The sequence below is a fragment of the Bidens hawaiensis genome, unplaced genomic scaffold, assembly GCF_021521415.1.
Source record: "Bidens hawaiensis isolate Kalapana, Puna unplaced genomic scaffold, B.hawaiensis_p1.1 tig00001692_1, whole genome shotgun sequence".
Classification (NCBI taxonomy): Eukaryota; Viridiplantae; Streptophyta; class Magnoliopsida; order Asterales; family Asteraceae; genus Bidens; species Bidens hawaiensis.
The window spans coordinates 1,675,302-1,698,022 of NW_027491096.1; the positions used below are offsets into that span (position 1 = coordinate 1,675,302).

At 36.8% G+C, this 22,721-nt stretch overlaps 1 protein-coding gene across 1 annotated transcript; it reads right to left on the reverse strand.

The window, feature by feature from the left end:
• Positions 1-10,871: 10,871 nt before the first annotated feature.
• LOC143594607 (uncharacterized) lies at positions 10,872-11,486 on the reverse strand. Its single transcript, XM_077073873.1, has one exon. It carries the CDS (start codon positions 11,484-11,486, stop codon positions 10,872-10,874), a length of 615 nt encoding a protein of 204 aa, XP_076929988.1.
• Positions 11,487-22,721: the final 11,235 nt, after the last annotated feature.

Genomic DNA, 22,721 nt, shown 5'->3' on the forward strand with positions numbered 1-22,721 from the left:
CTCTTTCAAACTCCCAAGTCCCAACAAACACCATTAGATTCTAATCCAACCCCACCAATTATTGTTCTTCTTGTTTACTTGAGTTTCATCACTTCCAAGACAGACATGTTTCTACTTTTCAAGATTATGTTTATTTTATTTTAATATCAAATGCTTGAATACTCAGGATCAGGCTATGGCTAAGGAGTATACATCCATCATTTTCCTCATTCGTCACGTCTGCATTATATCAGCTTCCCTCCCATCATTCAATCTCACCCTTAAACCAGGGGTATGCACCATTCTCCTTATTATCGATTTTTTGTTTTTTATATTTAATACAACTTATATATAACTAGTGTTCTTCCCGGTGCATTGCGCCGGGCAAGTCGGTAAAATCCGAACGATAGTAAAACCCACACATTAATGTGGCAAGTTAAAGCGAATTCGGCCGGTTTCAATTACGTGCATTACTATATCATATTTAAGACAAAAACTAAAACAAAAAAGAATATAAAAATTGGGGTGGACCAATGGCATGACGTCGGTAGGTAAAAACTCGATCATTTGTAAAACCCAACCGTTATCGATCTCGGACGTTGAGGCGGTGAATCTACGCAAATTCGGCCAGTTTTCATCATGGTACCGGAACTAAAAAAAACAAAATCAGTATCCTGTCGGTTTTCGTTACGGTGCTGGACCTAAAACAAAATGCAGTAAGTCTACGCATTCGGTTGGTTACCGTCACGTTCGCCACTATACCGTAACTAAAACAAAATAATAAAATAGATTAAAATAAATTAGCATTCAGTCAGTTTTTGTTACGTTCATTACAGGCCGAAACTAAAAAAAAACCTAAAGACAACCAAAAAAAAGTCATCGGCCAACACGATGCCGTCAAGTGTCTCAATTGGCACTTAACGACACCAAAGTTTGAAAATGTTATATATAATAATATCAAAACACTAATAATTAAATTTAAACTTAAAACATTGGAAATATAATTATGAAATAAACTAAAACTAAAAAAAATAACTAAAAAAATATCTAGACTTCATTGTGGGAAAGACGCAGAAGGGACCATTAACAAGTCCGAACGTAACGCGTCATGCGTATCTTCATTTCCAAAGCCAATCGGTTTTCTTATCTTTGTGTTTCGTCAACCGGTTGATACTGGGCATTGTCTTCATCCTCGTTGTACTCGCAAATCACATACCCCTCGTCTTTAATAAACATGTTATGCAAAATACCTATTGCATACATCACCCGTCTAATTTTTTTGCGCCCATCCTCTGGGTTGGCCACTATTGCCATATTCTTTTTATGACATCCAAACATCTTTCAATAAATTTTTTTGCTGCATCTTGAGCTCTCTTACATTTCTTTCGTTTATCATCTTGTGGGCACGTGAAGTATTTTACAAGCATGGACCATGATGAATATATCCTGTCACCAAGATAATTGCTATGCTTGTATTCGATTCCTGAAACATGAAATCTTGACTCTGGCATCATACATTCTAATATATTATTGTAAAACCGACTGATGGAGGACCATTAAATCATTATTCATAACGGCAACACCAATGAAGGCATGCCAGATCCATAAATCTTGTGACGCAACTGCTTGTAAGGATACATTCGGGTGTGCATGATCACCTCGCATGTATTGACCACGCCAAGCATTTGGGCAGCTTGCCCACTCCTAATGCATACAATCAATAATATCAAGCATCTCGGAAATCATCCATGTTTTGCTTCATGCCATTCATATAATTTTTGAATATCGCTCCAAGTAAGGCTACGCAAATATTTCTTGCTATATAACTTAATAATATTTTTGGTAAACTTATGAACACTATCGCGTACCGTTCTTTCAAACATTTGAAGATACTAGTCCAAAGCATCATGAATTATGTCGTATGCCATATGCCGGATCGTTGTAGTGCACTTTTGTAATGGAGTAAAACCTCTTCTCCCTCTCACATCTGAACGTAACTCAAACCATGGATCTGTTCTCAATGTATCGTCTACTATTAGTAGAAATAGACATTTACTTATATGGAAACGCCTACTAAAACCTTCGCACGTGGAAGTTGCGTTTTAGGAAAGGTAGTCGGCTACCAACCGGTCTTGTGCACCTTTTACCATCTTGATTCAAACAAGCTTCTCTTGTGAGAGGAGGAGATGTTTGGTCATCACCAAATAAAACATGTTTGACCGTAAATTCCATAGCATGAAGAAAAAAAATCCATATCGTCGGACGAAGAAGAAACATTCATTTTGAATTTTTAGGTTGAAATTATATTGTTTTGGTTAAAATAGGTCTGAGAATGGTTGAAATGGTTTGAGAAATGAGTTTGTATGTATTTATAATATAAAAAAAGTTATTATTATTTTTAAAATTGGACCGTTGCCAACGGAAAAAAAAGGAAGAAAAGGAGGGAATGACAATACTGACGGTGGTCAGAGACCTCCTGTCACGCGCGACCATTGGGGGGGGGGTAGTGTTCCAAGGGGACGCCTCGTGTGAGGGTTGCCAGCTGAGCTGCCACGTCAGACTAGTGGGGCTTGCCCACTGATATATACCGGGTAGCCTAACAAATAGATAATCCTTTCGTCTGTAGAACAAAGTGTGGTGATGTGACCCACCTATGCATAATGAAATCCACAACTGGAATCCCTTAGACTCAACCTAAAACATATTGCTTCAGGCGAGAACCGATTCCATGACCTCATAGAAAAAAATTGTTAAGGTACTGTTGGGCCAACTAGCATTTTATAAGATTATGCTTACCATTTCACTCAAGAGTAATCATCTGTTATTTTCTGTTGAAAAGGAGGGACTGGTATATTAGAGAAGATAAATGATAGAAAAATTGAGATGGTTTGGATACGTGAAGAGGAGGCATGTAACGCGTTTGTTAAAGCAGTGGAGAGCCTTAATTTAAAGCGGACGGGTAGAGGTAGACCTAAATTAATTGTGATAAGTGGATTAGGTAGGATTTGTTAGAGTTGCACATGTCTAAGGACATGGTCCAAGAGATGAGTTTGTCGAGACGTAAGATTAAGGTTAGGGATTTCTACGAGATGGCACTTTAGCATCTTTTCTTTGTCTCGGGGGCTTAAATTCTCCTAAATTTTAGATAGATTTTGCATGTGATTGTCTCCCTATATTTTTGTCTATATATGCTATATGATATTATATATGTGCTACGATATTATATGTCTTCGATGTCAATAGTTCACCTTTGTTCTATTGTTGGTACATATATGTTTTCTTTGTTGGTTTTGAAGCTGGGAGTCTCTGAAAACGGTCTTTCTATCATCATGAATAAAGATAATGTTTGCCTATGTCTTACCTTTTCCAAACATTACAAATAGATTTTGCTATTTATGAGATATAGATAGTATGGTTATTTTTTAAAGGAATTATAAATATTTCACATGATATACATTTACAAATAATTTATTTAATACTGGTTGAAAAAAAAAACAACCATGTAAGATAACTAGATCATTTGCCCTTCAAAACACAAAGGTAAAAAATAGATTTTCATACTTTTGTAACCCAATCTATGTGTTAAGTTGTAATATCGTAGTCTCAAAACTCTTTAACACCAACTCTTTTTAGCCATGTTTATTGAGTGATTGTGTTCTATTTATTCTTTTGACTAATTCACTTAATACATATTTAATTAATAAATTTTAATAGTAAAAGTAATTATCCTGCTTGCTGTTAATAGTTATCTATAATAATATATATAAACGAAAACCTTAAAATCTTATGTGTCGCGATGTGGTTGCCCCCCTTTATGGAAACGACCAGATTGTTTAATTTCAAAACTGTGAAATCTCATTGATTTAGCCCGGTTTGAACCGGATAACCCTCACGGGTCATAACATCTCAAGTACCAATTATTTGTGAAACAATAAAACCAATCGTTCTTATCTGCATCTTCCTACTCCCTCTCCATCCTTCACCCTGTACACAAACTTACAACATCAAGCAATCATCTCCTCTCTCCCTCTCATAGATCGATCTTGATCTCTGTATTCAATCTTCATCAAAGGCAAACAATTGCTCTCTTCCTTTATCGTTTACTCGATCCAGTTTCATGTATTAGCTCCGATAGTATGTAAAAAGCCTACCTAAATTTCAAGTGACATTCATGCATACGAAATTAGATCTCAATTCATACGTATGGATGTGTGATGTAGGTATTATATATTTATAAAAAATACACTCAGTTTCAAATCTGAATATGAAAAGATTGATGCCAGATGGATTCTGGTTGGCCTTTTCGAGTAGATTTTATTTATAAGTAGATTAGTTTTTTTTGGGGGGTGATTAATTTCTGGATATATTTGATTCAGGGTTGTTAATTCTGCCACAAAATTAGGGTTTCATATGCACATGTTGAATTGATTGGGTTCTATAAGTGGTGGCCTAATTGACTGTTATTTGGTTTAGGGTTGTTGAATTTTGCTACAAAGTTTCGATTTTGCCACCATGGATTGGGTTTTTGAGCTTTTATACCCGAAATTAATCCTCTTTGTGTTGGTTTTTTTCTTTTAATCTACCTGCTTGCTTCATCTGCTTCGGTATTTGATTCTTATTTTATTTTAAACAGTTAAGATTTGATATTTGTTTAATTAGCTAATTTTTGTAGCGTTTGTTACTCATGCTTACAAGAAAGAATGGTTCTTTAAAGGGGATGCCGATTGATTCGCGGATTCGGGTTCTATTAGCAGAAGTCGTGAAAGAACTAGATCTTCTGCAGTTTTCAAGTGAAGAAGATGACATGATTAATGAAAAAGAATCAGATGGTCGAAGCTTGGAACGTGGTTCTATCAGTGAGTGACCGTCACCTGGAACAACTATCTAATGCAATTCAAGGTGTAAATCCATTGAAATTCATCACCATCGATTGTAACTTTTGCCATGCTCCTTCAACTTCGCTTCTCAGTTTGTTGATCTCTACCGGATGATTCCAGCCTCCAATTGATCGTCTTTACCATTAAAAGTATCACGATGCTACCTTCTTCAGCCTAACCAACTTCAAGGAAAGAGAATTTAAGGGTCAATAAGTTGTAATCAAACTCTACAAGCTGTAAAAGTATTATTTTTCATACTAAGACTTTTAATATCTTCTCGTGATTAATCTCTTAATTGGTTCTTGCTTATGATCAAATATATGACTTTTTGTTTATGATGTTGGAGTCAGATCTTGAATAGTGAATTTAATGTGATCATAAATGTAGGATTATGTTTCTAAAAGGTCGAGTAATATAAACTGACTTTAATTTGGAACTGGATTTAGCTCATCTTTAAATAGTTGAACTTAAATATTTGTTCTTAACATTAATTTTTTTGTAACAGGCTAAGCAGGTCAAGTTAGGTTAACCCGGACATTTGCAAGGCCAAATTCAGAACCAACAGAAGGTTATCCGGTAAAACATTATAAAATTCTTTTATTATTTTACTTCAATATTTATTTTATTTTCATATTTCTACCATGTTTTTTATCTGATAATTATGTTTACATGACAGTGATGAAGCTAAGCTGTAGCCACATATCTTGATTGTAAAGGGCCTTTTATAGAACTATCCCTAAATCATGTTGATAAAGTGCTTTATTTTTTTTATTATGTTACACATCATTATATTCATATTGTCTTGTCATACTATTAGTCTTTGTTGGTTATTTAGTGTGTTTCTAATGAAAATTTTCGAGGCTCGTCACTTTTTCCTTGTGAATTTATGTTGTACACTTTTATAGTTGATCATTTATTACTAAAAAAATGTTTGTTTTTCTAACTAAAACAATTGTTTATATTCGTTCTTTTACTAAATAATGAACACAAACGAACTTCCCGCCGAACTGTTCACCGAATGTTTGGTTCGTTTACGTGCTTACTTTCGTTATTTTTCTAACTCTTCTCATCGGTCGATTGTCCCTTGATAAGTTGGGTGATATGAAGAACTTGTAAAGGTTGTTGACTCAACTAAAGTGGAAAGTAAAAATCAATGTAAAGTCAAATTCAAATGCATAAAAGGTATGCTATCTCTGGTATAGAATGTTTAATATTAAGAGTTATTAAATGGATTGTTCAGTTTAGTAATGTCTCTAAACTGGTGGAGGTGTCTAAAGATTACAAACTGGAAAGTATCTAATATCCAATTAACTGCAAATATATGTCACATTGGTTTGCATTGGCTCAAAGCTCAAAGAGTTGAGACCCAAGCTCTAGGTAATTTTGATAAAAGATGCATTCTGTGCAACTTTGAACTGGCAATACCAAATCTTTTTGACTACGTCGACTTTTTTAATTCAAAATTGGAATTTATGGGACGGTCTAATTTTTGGATAAGGTTTGTTTTGGTATATTCTAATGGAAGATCAAAGTTGTTACAGACTACAGAAACTACTTTTAACTGCACATACACTGTAAATATTAGGTGTGATAAATAACTGAACCACTAACCAAAATCGAACTTAAATTAAATTAAACCTATTAACAAAAAATCAATTATCGTTTTTTTTGTAACCTCTGCTAATCGAACTGAACTATTCATATAACTGTAAACAAAAATTTTAGCTTAAGTTTGGTTTTGGTTATTAAATGGCCAGAAGTGAAAACCGACAAATTAACCGAATAAAGCGAACCAAATTAACCGGAAAGCGATTGGTTAATAAATTTGAAGTGGTTTATGGTTTGAGTTTAACTGATGTCACAAGGAGTTCAGACTTCAGGTCATTACAGGTCGTCTCAATAAGGTGTTATTTTTGTTTGGGTTGGTAAGGCGTTTCGACCGAACGGTTTCTGATTGGATAAATAAAGATAGTGTTACACATAGAACCTGATTCAAACCCTTTGGGATGCATATGGTATTTACGATGACACACATTCGTTTTGATTTTGTAGTTGGATTTGCGATATTGTAGGCTGACATTAAGATTATGATTGGAAATAGAAACACCACAAAATTAATTTTTCTTTCTCAACCAATTTTCTTATTTTGGTATGAGTTGAATTCAATTAACTGATAAATTTGGGCTAAGTAGTACAATTGTGAAATTAGTTCCCGTAGTAACTGCTTCAGTGCATATAGTTGACTTATTAGAGATTCACTTCTTATTAGAATTTCGTAGTACAATCTAAGTGATAAGAGATATGGCAATGATCGATTCATCTTCTTATACTGCATTATTGTGTAGCCATGTTCGGCGGATTGTACAAGCCGCTAGATTTCAAAGACGCCTGTTGAGCAACATTAATCATCAGTAGTAAGTTTGATTGTAACTTTTAGGTTTTGGAAATTAGGGTTTTTTCTAATTAGCTGTTCATGGTTTAGAATAATCAATTGGATTGTTGGGGACCTTAATTGTGGATCTCTGACGTTCTTTAATGTTTTTTAGTTCTTAAACACCAACTTATGATCTGCTTAAACATGATAACAGACTTGAATGCTGCAATGAGTGTCACATTCACCTTCAGAAGATTCACAAGTGCCTTCCAGATATTATGAGGTAAACTTTTTTGGTTAGACTACAATCTAACTTTAAAAAAGTATAATAATGGTAACTAAAAATCTTTAAAACCAATTTTAATAATGGGCATATCATATAAATTTTTTTATTATTTTCAACTAAAGTTCTTTTTTTTTTTTGATGATTTTAGTTCATATGATTAGCTTTTGTTATGTTTTGTTAACATGTGGACAGGTAGTTGAGTTGAGTTGTTTGTTTCTTGGAAAACACCAAGAAATACATAGACAAGTACTCTTCTAAAACCTAAAAAGTACTATATCATCTTGATGATAGGTTGATTGAAATGAAATGTGATGCCATCATGTATACAATACCATCAAATTCACTTTTAAAGACTGTTGGACTTGAGTGTTTCAGTTTCGGGTTTGTTTTTCAGGTTTGTTGGGCTTTACAATGACGCAAAAGTGAATTTGAAAAACGCTAAAAGTTTTTTGTTCCCATACTGCTACATCAGTGGTTTCATAAGTACTCTGCTTCAGCATGTTTGTTTTGACTTCAAAGAAACCATATACTTTGAACTCTTTTCAAATTGTTTTTTTTTTAACTGAAACCCTACTGGTGCGCAGCTCAGTGGAAACTGCAACAGTTTTTCCATTGTTGTGGCCATTCACTTATTATTGTGCCATTGTTTTTTTGGCCCGCAAAGCCTTTCTGTTGAATTTATTATGTAATTATCTTTTAGCCCTCGAAGTCAATTAATTTTTAATTATTTTTTAGCCCGCAAAATCAATTGATCATTTTTATTTGTGATTATGACTTCAAACCTTTGGTGTTTTGCTATAGAACGATTATTCTTTTAACGTGTAATATACTTATTGTAACAATGTTTTTATTTTCATAATTCATTTGCATACTCTATGAATTAGTGGATTGAGCTTATGTTTTAACTTTAACGGGTAGGTTAAATAAAAAATGTGGTTGAAAGGAAATTGTTAAATTGGCCAAACCGGTTGTAAGTTTCCCAAACTGTATTAAAAATTCAGGCTTCTTGAGACGTAAGGTAGTTGAATTTGGGTTCAAGCTGTCAATTTTAACATGGTTTTGTCAATGTGTGACCATCAAAAGTCAACTTTCAGTTAGATTTTGTTTTGCTATCTGGATATGGTATAATGGGCGTAATAATAGTTTTATTAAAAGACTTTTTTTGGATAATCATTTAGAAGAGGCCAGAGGGTGGACCCTTGCATATCTATAATCTTGACACAAACTCAATTCCATGAACAACGAGTCAACATATTGGTTTTTAAGTTCTGCGTAGTACTTTATGCTGTAGGTATCATATTTATTTCTATTTTGTTAGTTTTAAACTTAGAGATTGTAACTTGATTTATTGTTTGCTTATTATCAGGGAAAATTGCATTAGCTTTAAATTATGGACATTTGATTTGGTTAGACAAAATTCTTGAACCTGTGTTGGCTGCACTTCATAATCCACTTTAATCGGCATATACTTTTTTGTTTAGAATCTTCCTCGGAAGGCCGATATACCTGGGAAGGTTTGTTCATCTTTTCGTTTAATTCGAGTACAATTCGTATGTTAACGGGCCAAAACGGGTTAGTATTTGAAATATGTTTTTTTAAGAATTTATTTTTTCTCATTAACATACCAACTTTTTTTTTCAACCACTTAGTTTTTGGTTTGCATCCAACAAAAACCACTACTAACAGTTTGGCTCACGTATAACCTAAAGTCTGTCAAAATGAATTTTTTGTCAAGGTTGACTTTTTAAGTCATGGTGCTGGCAAACATGATATTTTAAGCCGATATTGACTCTTCAGTAAAATTGATTTTTTAAAAAGTTAACGATTTTGGTAAGTTCAACTTAATGGTGTGCGCATACAATTAAATATGAGGATGGTTGCTGAGAATAAGATGCTCAAAAGAAAGGTGTTTTATTTGAGCATTTTATTTGTAGAATATGCATTTGGTATTATGTAACAAATATAAACATTGTATAATGAAGAATATATATTTGGTATTATGCTATTTAAATAGTGTGTTGTATTTTGTTATCTTCTCTAATGTTAATGTAAATTGTTATACTATTAACAAATATCTGATAATTGTATTTATAGTATTTTCGCTTAATTCTTAACTATATATTTTATAATTGCTGTAACATGTACTTTACGATGAATTTGTGCAAATAAAACAGAAAAATATTAAAGTTTAACTACAACTAATACTTTACCACATTATATAAGAACAATACTTTTTCATAATAATAATATAAAAAAACTAAAAGTAATCCGCGTAACACGCGGGCTAAAGGCTAGTATAATAATATAATACACTTGTAAAAACTAACGAGCTATGTAAAATTATTGAGTTATTATGGCTACTTATTCTAAACATTTAACTCACCGTACAACATTTTATATAAGTATCTTGTATAATATTTTTTTTTCTGAGAATCACTATTTGTATTCGACTTTCTTAGAAATTTAATATGATTTTAATTCTAACATGAACCCAAGTTCCACAGTTGTTGAATGCACTTTTGTTATTTATCCTTCCTTCTAGAAAAGGTGATGCAAATCACATATAGCACTTTTTCAGTTGTGCAACATTCTAAGTTTACGGGATGGGTGTTTCGTCAAGTTTTTCTAGCGTATATGCACCCTTGCCTAGAACCCTACTAATTTTATAAAGACCTTCCCAAGTTGGAGCCAGCTTTCCTGGTGCTTCCACGTTTGAAGCCTCATTATTATGGAACACATAGTCTCCCGTATTAATTGAAAATTTTTGACTCGCGCATCGTAGTACATTTGGACTTGGCGTTTATAATTGCTTTCTCTTATCATTTCTAGCTTATGCCTTTCTTCCAATAAGTTTAGGTTCAAACGCAATTCTTCATCGTTATCCTTGGTAAGGAGTGTTCTTAAGGATGGAACCCCAATTTCAGCTGGAATCATTGCTTCTGAGCCGTATGTAAGGTTGAAAGGAGTTTCTGAGCTCATAGCTCGTGTGGCAACTCATCTACCCAGCCTGTGCCGTTAGTACCAAGTCTAGCTTTGATTCCATCTTTGATGCTCCAGTTAATACGTTCAACCTGCCCATTGGCTTGTGGGTGTGCCATGGAAGTAAATACTTGAGAAATGTATAGTTCAGTTAACCAATCTTATAACCCTTTGTCTGTGAAATGTGTGCCATTATCATTCACAATTGTCAGCGGGAGGCCAAAGCGACAAATTATAAATTCCCATATAAATTTTTTCATATCTGTGGCAGTGATAGACGCTACAGGTTTAGCCTCCACTCACTTTGTGAAGTAATCAATGACAATGATCAAAAATTTGACTCGGCCAGGTGCCTTATGGAATGGGCCCATGATGTTTATGGCCCATTTTGAAATGAACACATAGCGGTAACTGGGACAAGTTCATTTTTTGGCCAAAGAACATTTGGTGAATGATGTTGACATGAATCAGATTTTCTAATTTCGCGCACAGCATCCATGTGCATTCCTGGCCAATAATATCCAGCATTCATCACTTTCGCAACAACCATCCTTCGACCCGTGTGCACGCCACAGATGCCTTCATGTATCTCGCGAATTAAATAATCTGCATCTTCTACGTTTGCGCACCAAAGAAGAGGGCCAACAAAGGACCGGCGGTACAGGATTCTATCAAGAAGCTGATTATGTAAAGCTTTATAACGAATCTTTTGAGCCGCGGCCTTCTCGTCAGGAAGTACTCTTGATGATAAGTAATCCTTAATCGGTGTCATCCACGAAGTGACCCCTGTTTGAATGACCAGCAGCTGTTGATGCGTGACTAAAGGTGTTTCCAGTACTTCAATGCGCACTTCCACTGCCAAATGGTCAAAATTTGTTGATGCTAACTTGCTTAAGGCATCCGCGTTGTTTTCACTCCTCTTAATGTGGATAACCTTGTAAGATCTGAATTGCTGGATAAGATCCTTAGCTTGAGGCATGTACAAATCCATTGCTTCATTTTTTGGTTTATACAATCTATTAATATGTCCTGCGATCAGCATGAAATCAACTCGCGCTTCTAGATGACGAACGTCAAGTTTCTAGGCAATGTGTAATCCTGCTAAAAATGCCTCATACTCCGCTTCATTATTTGAAATTTTGAAATCCAAACCTGGATGGCATAAGTAAATTCGTGCCCTTCGGGGTTCACCAATCTCAAGCCTACGCCTGATCTTTCCCCGCTTGATTCACCGTCAGTATATAATAACCAAATCTGTCCTTGCTCGGGTGGTAAGACGGGTTGTTGTTCATCATGACATTCTTTTTCTTTATTCATTGGGACCTCGGTAACAAAGTCAACTAGATTTTCAAGCATGGAATACCTGGTCTCAGCATCCACCAATGTTCTACTAATGTAATAGATAGGAGTTTGAACAGATTTCCTATCAGTCATTAGAACTGCACCGATCGCAATGTTGGATGCAGACAAATATAATGTTAATAGTTCATCCGCTTGAGGGGTAGTCTGGGTTGGCAACTCTATTAAACATCCTTTTACTTCTAAAAATGCTTGTTCAGCCTCCAAAATCCATATAAAATGAGTTTCTTCAAACAATTACGGAGTGTGGAGACGAAAGGAAATGACTTTGACGCTTGATTCTCCAAAAACCTATTTAATGCAACCAACCTGCCATTCAAAGTTTGAACTTCTTTGAGGGAAGAAGGGGATGGCATCCGCGTCATAGCTTGAACGTTTCCCGGGTTAGCTTTGAAACCATCGTTTGTAACTATAACCCCCAGAAATTTTCCTTCCTCCATGTCAAAAGAGCATTTACTCGGGTTGAGTTTCATGTTTATTTCTTTAGCATCTGGAACATCTCTTCAATGTCATGCAACATTTGATCATCTTCTACACTCTTGATCATGAGATCGTCCATATAAACTTCCAAATTGTTCCCAATTTTTTCATTCAATGCCTTATCTATTAAACGCTGATAAGTAGCTCCCGAGTTTTTTAAACCAAACGACATCATTTTGTCGCAAAAAAGGGCCCTGATTAGTCCGAAAAGCGGTTTTGTCTTCATCTCCCGCTGCCATGTGAATTTGATGATAACCTTTGTAAGCGTCCAAAAATCATTTAAACTTAAATGGAGCTGATAAGTAGCTCCCGAGTTTTTTAAACCAAACGACATCATTTTGTCGCAAAAAGGGCCCTGATTAGTTCAAAAAGCGGTTTTGTCTTCATCTCCCGCTGCCATGTGAATTTGATGATAACCTTTGTAAGCGTCCAAAAATCATTTAAACTTAAATGGAGCTGTTGCATCTACTTACAAGTCAATTTCTGGTAGGGGATAACAATCCTTTGGACATGCTTTGTTCAAATCTTTGAAATCAATGGACATCCGCCAGCTCTCATTACTCTTGGCAATCATTACAGGGTTTGCAACCCAAGTTTGATACTGGATTTCATGGATGATTCACGGATTCAACAATTGTTGAACTTGTACATTCATAGCTTTGTTTTGATCGAGACCCATCTTCCGCTTTTTCTGAACTATTGGCATGAATGCCAGGTTTACTCGTAGCTAATGTTTAGCTCGAATTCGTGGCACACCAGTCATATCTGTAGGTTGCCATCCAAAGACATCGATATATTTTGTGAGAAGTTGTTTCAAGAATGTGCGCACAATCTCCGAAACAGTAGGTCCTATCACAACCGCCTGTACCCGGAAATTGGGGTTTAACACCCATTTTTCCGGCTCGGTTCTTGTGGAAAACCTTGGTGTTTTGACCGTTTGGACCCCTCGGTGGTGAGGCAGTGCTTGTAAATGTGAATTATAGCTATTCATGTTCGCGTGGGGACTCCTACTGCACTGTGTGTAGTTGATGGGTTAGCATTAAAGTCACCAATCGCTTCCCGCCCGAGGATCACTTCATGCTTAAAACGCACTGGAAAAACTAGGAATTCAAGATCTTCTTTTCTTGAGTGAACCTCGTCACTAAGCATTACTAGAAAGGTAATTACCCCTCACGGAAGCATAACCGGAGCATGGATGGGTTTCAACTGACCTTTGTCTTCATCATCTAGCTGATCGACGCATTATTCATACATAATATCATATGTGCTTCTTCTGTCGAAGAACACATATTAAGAACGATAGTGACCTATTAACGCGGTAATTACTAGTGGATCTTTCATGCAAGGGCCACCTTTAACTCTTGGAAACACAAAAGGTTCCCCTTTCCAATCATTATTTTCAGTTTCCGACCTCTTATACCCACGATTTTTTCCACCTTGAATCATATATACATTCAGATCAATTATCTACCTTTTCGGCGAACCGTTATCAATGCGTGTAAGTGTGTTGCGCGCTCTTTGCCTTACATTTTTTAGCAAATGCTCCAACTCCCCAGACTTCAGTGCTTCCTCAATCTCATTTTTCAAAGTAATGCAATCATCTGTGTGATGACCAATGTTCTCATGAAACATACAGTATTTATTAGGATTTAAATTCTTCTTCCCAACCATCGGTTTAGGCTTATTAAAATCTGCATTTTCTGTTGTTAGTATTTTCAGATGGAGTTTTTATAAGAGGAGTCCATTTTTGTTCATCACGCCCGTGGATTGGCTCTTTATGCTTTTGCCCAATCAACGCATGCTTTTGTTCCCCAATTAATATTATAATATTATAATGTAAAATGCCATAAAATAATAACAGATATATTAAAATAATGCGTAATTCCTAAAAACTAAATTATTTAACATTTATCAAACCCTAGTTGGTCTTTAATTTTTGTATTTTAATTATAGTTCGTGAGTTCGATCGCATCGATTTCTTTAGCGTGATTTCGGTTTTTAGTTCAAGTTTATCTTCAATTTCAATGTGAGTTTCTCACACCCCCTTTTAATGATTTTACACATTTTGGGGATAGCACATATATCCTATCAAAGCATTTTTTTACTTATTCATTTACAAAACTACAATTCATATCATGGACTTATGTGTTTACTTGATTACTTGCTCGAAACTTACTTGTACGTGGTATCCTCAATAAGTATGATTATACGCCCACCTTTGCATTCAGAAACATTTTGTTATGAGTTGAAAAGGGGACGCCCGATCCGAGTACGTTGGTTGTTCACAACATGAAAGGACATTACTTGCGCGATTATCTGAGTACGTTGGTTGTTACCAACTGGAAATGACCTTACTTGCTCGATTATCCGAGTACGTTGGTTGTTACCAACTCGAAAGGACCTTATTTGCAAGATTTACACATGTCTTATGGAATTGTATGGTTTTACTACTATATATATATAAAAACTTGTGTGAACTCACCAACTATTTGTTTAGTTGACCTTTATTTTAAATATATATACTACACGGATAAACATAGAGGATGATGAATGAAAAAGACACCAGAACTTAGGTTATAATAATAAATGGAAAAGTTGTTTAATTGTTCTTATAATGTTCTTGTATTTCTTGTTACAAACTTCTTTACTTGACGTCTAAACTAATTAATGAAAACATTGTCACTTAATAGTGTCACATGTATTTTGAGCAATTTGTATGTCACACTCAGGCATTTCCGCTTAAGCTGGGGTGATACAGATTTATCAGGACCGGGCCTGGTGTAAAACCTTTGTAGGTTGACAAGAACACACCAAATCTATTAACTCAAGGCCGCTTGAATATTCCAGCGGAATCAGAATATCCAAGCCTTTGGGATTCAAGGTTTGTGTAATAAAGGATAATCAATAATAATATAATAGACAAAGATTCACTATTAGTAATATATCGTATCAAAGTAACAGTGATTTTCAATGGAAGGAATGTGTAGGGTTTCGTGACGGCGGCTGTGCAAGGAGACAAAGAGAATATTCACTCAGGTGTGTGCTCTCGTATTCAGCAAAAGAACCATCATTTAATGATAACATAGTGTTCCATTTATAGACCCTGGCATTCCTTCTAGAAGCCCTAATGAATGACAAAATAAATACAAGTGTAAACAAGTCTTCGAGTATGATATGTCTTGGTCGAGCAGACTTGATATGCACAGCATGCTTGATGCGAGTCTTCGAGCAGACTTTACGTAGAATATTTTCAGATAGAAAATATTCTCCTCCAGCACACTTCAATCTTCTTGACTAATCCTTTCTTTGTCGAATGAGCCCTCGAGCAAGCATGTTCTTCTAGACATCTTCAATCCTACCTTGGTGACTTATTGGAACAATCTTCAGCATACTCGGATGCAAAGCTTGCTCAGAACTAAACCATGCTCGAAGTCTATACTTAGAGAATTTGATATCTTACTTTATTGCATCCATGCTCGACCCACCAATGTGCTCGAAACACTTGGTTTAAGCTGGATAAATCAAGTTGTTTGCTCGATTGGCAATCCATACTTGATGAAGAACACTCTTGCTTGATGAAGTGTAGCTTGCTCGAAGCCTTCAACACTTAGAAGAATTCACAGAAGGAAGTCTAATACTTATGAGACACCATGCTTGAGGTAGTAAAGCCATGAGCTTGCTCGTAGTCCACACTTAGCCGATTCTTTGAGGAGGTTGAGAATATTCCAATCTTCCTTTGCAAATATCCGATTCAACAATCTCTCTCTAGTTAGAACAAGCTCAGATGCACCAAAACATACCTGCATATAGTTACAAATGTATCAATTTTCTGAAGATAGTCAATTTAAGCAAAAGTCATTACATTACATAATGGGAATTCTGCCACTTGGGCATTACACATCAAATTTACAGTTCATTCAGATTACATGTGAAAATCAAAATACACATAGCAAAATGTAAAAGATAAACAAGACATGATAGATCATCATTTAGCTCCCATCCTTGCTATCTTTTGCCTTGGCTCCTTTCAATTTCAAGTAATTTTTCGTATCTAACAGCTCCAGCTCTTTGCTTAAACGTCTCCAATTCTACCCCATCTTCAGAATCTATAGGAACATCCACATTTACAATGTCTTGAAGATCCTGAATGTGTATAAATTCCAACTCCGTGTCCTGCTCAACAACAGCTATGGTCTTTCCATGAGAGTTTCTAAAAGATACAGAATCGCTTTGCCTATTGTAAGTAAGATGAACAATTTGCCCATCTTGTTGCACTTCAGAATTTGGCACATGCATATCTCTTCTCATTGCTAGGCTTTCTCTGAATGTTCTTCTTACAGAGCTTGTGCCAGCATCCTTTTTGTGTTTTCTTCATTTTAGTTTCCTGGAGGATTACCCATGTGAATCTGGAATAGTCATCTGTGATCACAAGGCAGAATCTCTTCTTTCTTATACTTGGGACACTAACTGGTCCAAATAGATCCATGTGTAGCAATTCAAGTACCTCATCAATTGTGTTAGTAAATTTGCTCTTCTGAGAGGACTTGTGTTGCTTCCCTTTGATGCATTAAGAGCACTTTTATTCCAGCTTTAACTCTTTTGTAGGAAGACCTATAACGTGCTCTCCTTTTACCAGTTTGTTCATATTCTTGAGATTCACATGGCATAACTTTCTGTGCCACATATTTGTTTCATTTCCAGTTGCTTTAGAAACAAATCATGCACCACGTCTAGAAATTGCATTCTTCATTCTTAGTTCATAAAGGTTTTCATTCCTTGGTGCCATCATCATAATCATTTCAGGTGGTATTATGAATTCAGGCTTCAGGATAAAACAATGTGCATCATTAAAAGCAACCTTGTAAACCTTGTCACAAACTTGAGAAATACTGAGCAAATTGTATTGTAGTCCTGTTGGTGCATAGATGTCAGTAGTTCATATGTCTAATGTCTGTAATCGAGTCTGTAATATTGTTTGTGTATTTGTTTGTTAAAGCGAAGTTGTTGACAAGTTCGCTTAGGCGAACTTGTTAACCAAGCGAAGTTGTTGACAAGTTTCGCCTAGGCGAACTTGTTGAACGAGCGAAGTTATGGACAACTTCGCCTGAGGCGAAGTTGTCGTGTATTTATATAGTGTACGGCTGATCGTTTTACTAGTTGATTAGTTGGTTAATTTACGTGTAATTCAGTGAGTCAAGTGACGTGAGGTCGAGAGTCTGTAAGTATCACGGTTTGAGTTATTAATATAACGTGAGTTTGTTCGTATCGTATTCGTGTGTTCGTGTGATTGTATTCTACGTCCGTAATGATCTACACAGGGATTCCGCACCTGTGTATATCGGGATATCTCGTGTGATCCGTCCAGGGAACCTACAATTGGTATCAGAGCTTTTGCTCGATTGTGTGGTTCGGGATATTCACGCGGGTGTAGAATTCGTCCCATTTCGGGTATTCACGGGACGAGTTTGTGGTGTTTTTGCTCATTCTAGCCTCCTACCAGTGTGTTTAAGCCTTTAAACCGTCAAAAACGTCGTTAAAATCCGATTTTCAGATCTGCAGAAAGTCTAAGTTCGTCAGGCGAAGTTGCTGTTCATCAGGCGAAGTTGCCGTCAGGATACGTAGGGTTTCAGCGAAGATATAAGGAGAAGCGAAGTTATTTACAACTTCGCCTACCTCCTCAACTTCGCCTAGCTCAGCGAAGTTCTCATCAAGTTCGCCTAGCTCAGCGAAGTTTTCTTCAAGTTCGCTTACTTTCTAAGTTCGATTACCCTAAGCGAAGTTATTCTCAACTTCGCCCAGACACGCGAATTTAAGAAAGATCCAGCGAAGTTATTACTTAAGCGAAGTTATCCTTAACTTCGCCTACAGTACTGTTCAGAGGAATTTTTGTTTAACTTCGCCTACTCAGAATTTTTTCGGGTTTCTTAGTCTTCAAGAAGGATGTCGTCGATCAACATTTCGGAGCTTGTAAAGATGGAAGTTGAAGCGGGGTCAGCTACAAAGGCCCCAAGGTTGCTGAAAGGAACCGATTTTGTCGCGTGGAAGGATCGGTTCATACAATACGTTAAGTACCAGGATGCGAAAATGTGGGTATGCATCCAAGATGGATATATTCCACCAGTCATGGAGTATGAGGGTCGAGACCAAATCAAGAAATACAGTAAAATGTAAGAGGAGGAGAAAAAGATGTATGAAGCCGAAAGCAAGGCTCATGCTGCAATCACAATGGCTCTTCCACAGGAGATCCTCCATACGTTCAGAAAGTATACATCAGCTAGAGAGCTTTGGGAAGCTCTTGAGAACAGATTTGAGGGAAATGTAGGTATTCGAGCGTCAAAGATAAAGTTGCTAAAAACTCAATTTTCAGTCTTTAAGTACTTAAAGAACGAATCTCTTGATGATATTATCACTCGATATTATCATCTAATGACTGAATTGAGTAACTACTCCATTTCCTACCGAGAAGAAGAGATTGTGGAAAAGCTTCTCGATGCCCTCCCACCAAAATGGGAGATGTATACTGTACTGATGAGGGAAGACAAGGACTTCCCTACTTATGATCTTGAAACCACTGTCAACAAGCTCAGAACTTTTGAGCTTAATATGGTAAGAAAAGAAACATCTATGGATCAGGTTCAAGATCCAGGCATGTACGGTGCTAAAGTAAACTCCAATTCAAGTTCAAAGACTGATTCTGCCGCCTACTACTCGAAGGGTGAGTCGGGTGCCAATTCTTCACAGGAGGGGCATGTGTCAGTAAACTCAAATGGGGATGTTTGCTTTGTTGCGGGTGGATCAAGTGGTACTCAACAGACAGCAAGCAAGAGTAGTGGATCTTCAAGTTCCTCAAGCAATAATTACTCTAAGATGCCAATGAGCGTCAAATCTGCTGAAGAGCAGTTTGGCCTCTATGCTTCGTTTATTGCTTCATATGAAAACTATATTCAAGGAAAGGTTATTGATCCAGCGATGCTGGATGAAGACTATGACCAGATCGATGCTGATGATCTGGAGGAAATGGATTTACAATGGCAGATGGCCATGATAGTGAGGAGAGTGAAGAAGTTTATGAGAAAGACGGGGAGAAAGTTTGTTGGTGGCAGGCCAGGGTTCGACAAGTCTAAGGTGAGGTGCTATAACTGTCAACAAAACGGGCACTTTGCCAAAGAGTGCAGAAACGAGCGAGTTGAACGTGGTCAGGGCCGGTCTGCACAGCACACTGGGAGTAGTAAAGAAGTCAATGCCATGATGTCCAGAGAAGCAGGTGAATACAACTGGAACCTGCATTCGAATGAAACTAGTGAACAGGCAAATATGGCTAAGGTTGAGAATGAAGAATGTGAGAAGATTACCGGAGAAGAGAAAGCTACTGGTAAGGAAAAAGCTTTCATGGCAGATAACAATGATCAACTCTCCGAGGTAAGTTCTAAATCTATTTGTAATAAATGTGAGAATTTGTCTGAGCAACTTGCTACCATAACTGATCTGTATGTTCGTTTAGATGCTGAATTTAAAACTCTTAAAGAAGATCATCACTTTATGAAAGCAAGAGAAAACAGTTACAAAGTTAAAATAAAAGCGTGTGAAAAAGATGTTAAAAGCTTAAAAACAAAACTTGCTGAAAAAATTGAAGTAATTGATCTAAGTTATGAGGTTTTAGAAGAAAAGACTAAACTGATTGCTGAACAAGAAAAGCAGATTGCTGACCACCAGGTGAAAGTGGTGGAACTGAACCGAAAACTTGAGCAGTTCAGAAATTCCTCAGCTATTCTTGATCACCTTGTTAGTGATCAAGGTACCTCTACAAAGAGAGGAGGAATTGGTTATCACGAGGTTCCACCACCTTATAACCATAATTACACTTTTAACCCTAGTGTTCAGAAATCTGTTGATTTTGAAGTTCCTCAGACAGTTCCAATCAAGGTTACGAGTAAAGAACCAAGTGTTAGTAGTGGCGAAACGAGTTTGCCTGTTTCAAGTGAGAAAATTTCTGTTACGAGTCCAGTCTCATCAGATTCGGATAAGTTGTCCGAATCGGGTAAGACAAAAGAGAAGGTAGTGTTACCCACTGGTGGAGAAAAAGATAAAACCTATAAAAAGAGTACTCCACTCAACCCGTACGTTCCACCTTATGTGAGACGAACGGCCGGTAACACAGCCTCGACATCCAAAACAACCTTTGAAAAGAAAATGAAGCATAGGTGTTGTTTTAGGTGTAATAAGTTAGGACATCTTGTTGCAGATTGCCCTCTGACACCGAAATTCAGAGGTATGAGGCCTATTAAAACTGAGCGTAAGTCTAATGGTAATTTTAATACTGCTAAAAATGAAAACCTTTCAAAGTTCCGAAATGTAACTAATTCAGGTTTTTAAAGAAACAAACCTCAGTTTAACAATGCTAATAACCAAACCACAAGATATAATACTTTCAATACACATAGGTTTGGAAGGCCTCACACTCAATTTCCAAGGAGATTTCCTAATAGGACTGACAGGAATTATCCAGATGCTAACTTTGGAAAGCAGAAGTACGGGATGTATAGATCCAAGACCAATTGGTATTGGGTCCCTAGATTCTAATCCTTTGCTTTATTGTGCAGGAACAGTTGAACAGGGCTGCCCACAGTCTTTGGATTGTAGATATCGGCTGTTCCCGGCACATGACGGGTCATACTTGTTGCACGACTTAAAACCTGTTCAAGGAGCGAGAGTTAGCTTTGCTGGTGAAAGTGGAGGAAGAATTACTAGAAAAGGAACGGTGTCAAATGGGAAAATAACTCTTGAGAATGTGAACTTTGTAGAAGAGTTGAAGCACAATCTGCTGAGTGTGTCGCAGATTTGTGATAAGGATTACACTGTTCATTTCACGAAGAATGAGGCGATCGTGTTGAAGCCTGGTTTTCAGATACCAGACGAGTGGATAGTGATGAAAGCTCCACGTGATACAAATACTTATGTGATGGATATGAGGTCTACTGAAATGACCACGGGAGAATCATGTTTAATGACGAAAGCAAGCGAATCAGAATCCGAATTGTGGCATAGGAGGATGGGGCACATTCATCTTTGGAAAATGAACCACATTGTCAGGAATGGACTTGTGATGGGCGTTCCCTTGAAAAGTTTTAACTTTGAAGACAAATGTATTGCATGCAAGAAGGGAAAGCAACACAAGAAATCCCATCTCACCAAGAAGGTTAACTCAATTGCCAGTACTCTAGAACTGCTTCACATGGATCTCTTCGGTCCCGTGAATGTAAAAAGTCTAGGAGGTACTTCTTACTGCTTGGTGATCACTGATGACTACTCGCGATATTTGTGGGTATATTTTCTGAAATCGAAAGATGAGACGGCTCAAATGGTGAAGAATTTGATTACCAAAGTTGAGAACGTCATGAGTAAAACAGTTAAGTTCATCAGAAGTGACAATGGAACGGAGTTCAAAAATTTTGAAATGGAGATCTTCTGTCTTCAGAAAGGAATTGAACACCAATACAGCGCTCCGTATACTCCGCAACAGAATGGAGTGGCTGAAAGGAAGAACCGAACTTTAATTGAAGGAGCCAGAACTATGCTGGCAGATTCGAAGCTTCCTGTGATGTTCTGGGCTGAAGCAGTTGCTACAGCCTGCTATGTTCTGAATAGAGTGTTAACTGTTAAGAGACTTGGTAAAACATGTTACGAGCTTATGCATGGAAGGAAGCCCAACTTGAGTGGTCTTGAACCATTCGGGTCCCCTTGTTCGATCATGAAGACAAACTCTAAATTTGGCGAAGTAGCCGATGAAGGAATCTTAGTCGGTTATGTTGTTGGTACTCCCAACAGACGTGTCTTCAATACTTCGACTTGCAAGGTGGAGGTGGTGTGTAACACCGACATCACAAGTTACCAACCGCCAAAACCAAGCAATGGACCTGCTGAGCTTTTCGACTATGTTAAGCTTTTTAAGTCGTTTAACATACCGGATTTGGAGATTTCTGAAGAAGAAGAAAGAGCTGCGACGAAGATGATACTTGATGAGGAAGAAAATCTATTGCAAAGACAGCTGATTGATAAATGTCAACCTTCCTCATCAAACACTATCGGTACCCCTGCTGCCTCAGCTGAAGAAGAATTTATCAATCCTTTTCACTCTCAGCATGAAACAACCATTGATGAGATCTCTTCTAATTTGGAAGATAATTTGCATGTCGGTTCTGTTCCGACCACGAGAATTCATAAAGATCACCCTTTGGATAATGTGATTGGTGATGTGTCCTCAGGTGTACAAACGAGAAGTAGCTTGAATGAACACACCTGTGTTTATACAAGCATTAAGGAGACAGGAATAATCAATGAATGCCTGTATAACTGCTTTATAAGCCAGATTGAACCGAAGAATTATCAA

Coding starts and splice junctions, on each gene's coding strand:
- LOC143594607 (XM_077073873.1), bottom strand. CDS start 11,486: ATGGATTTGTACATGCCTCAAGCTAAGGATCTTATCCAGCAATTCAGA.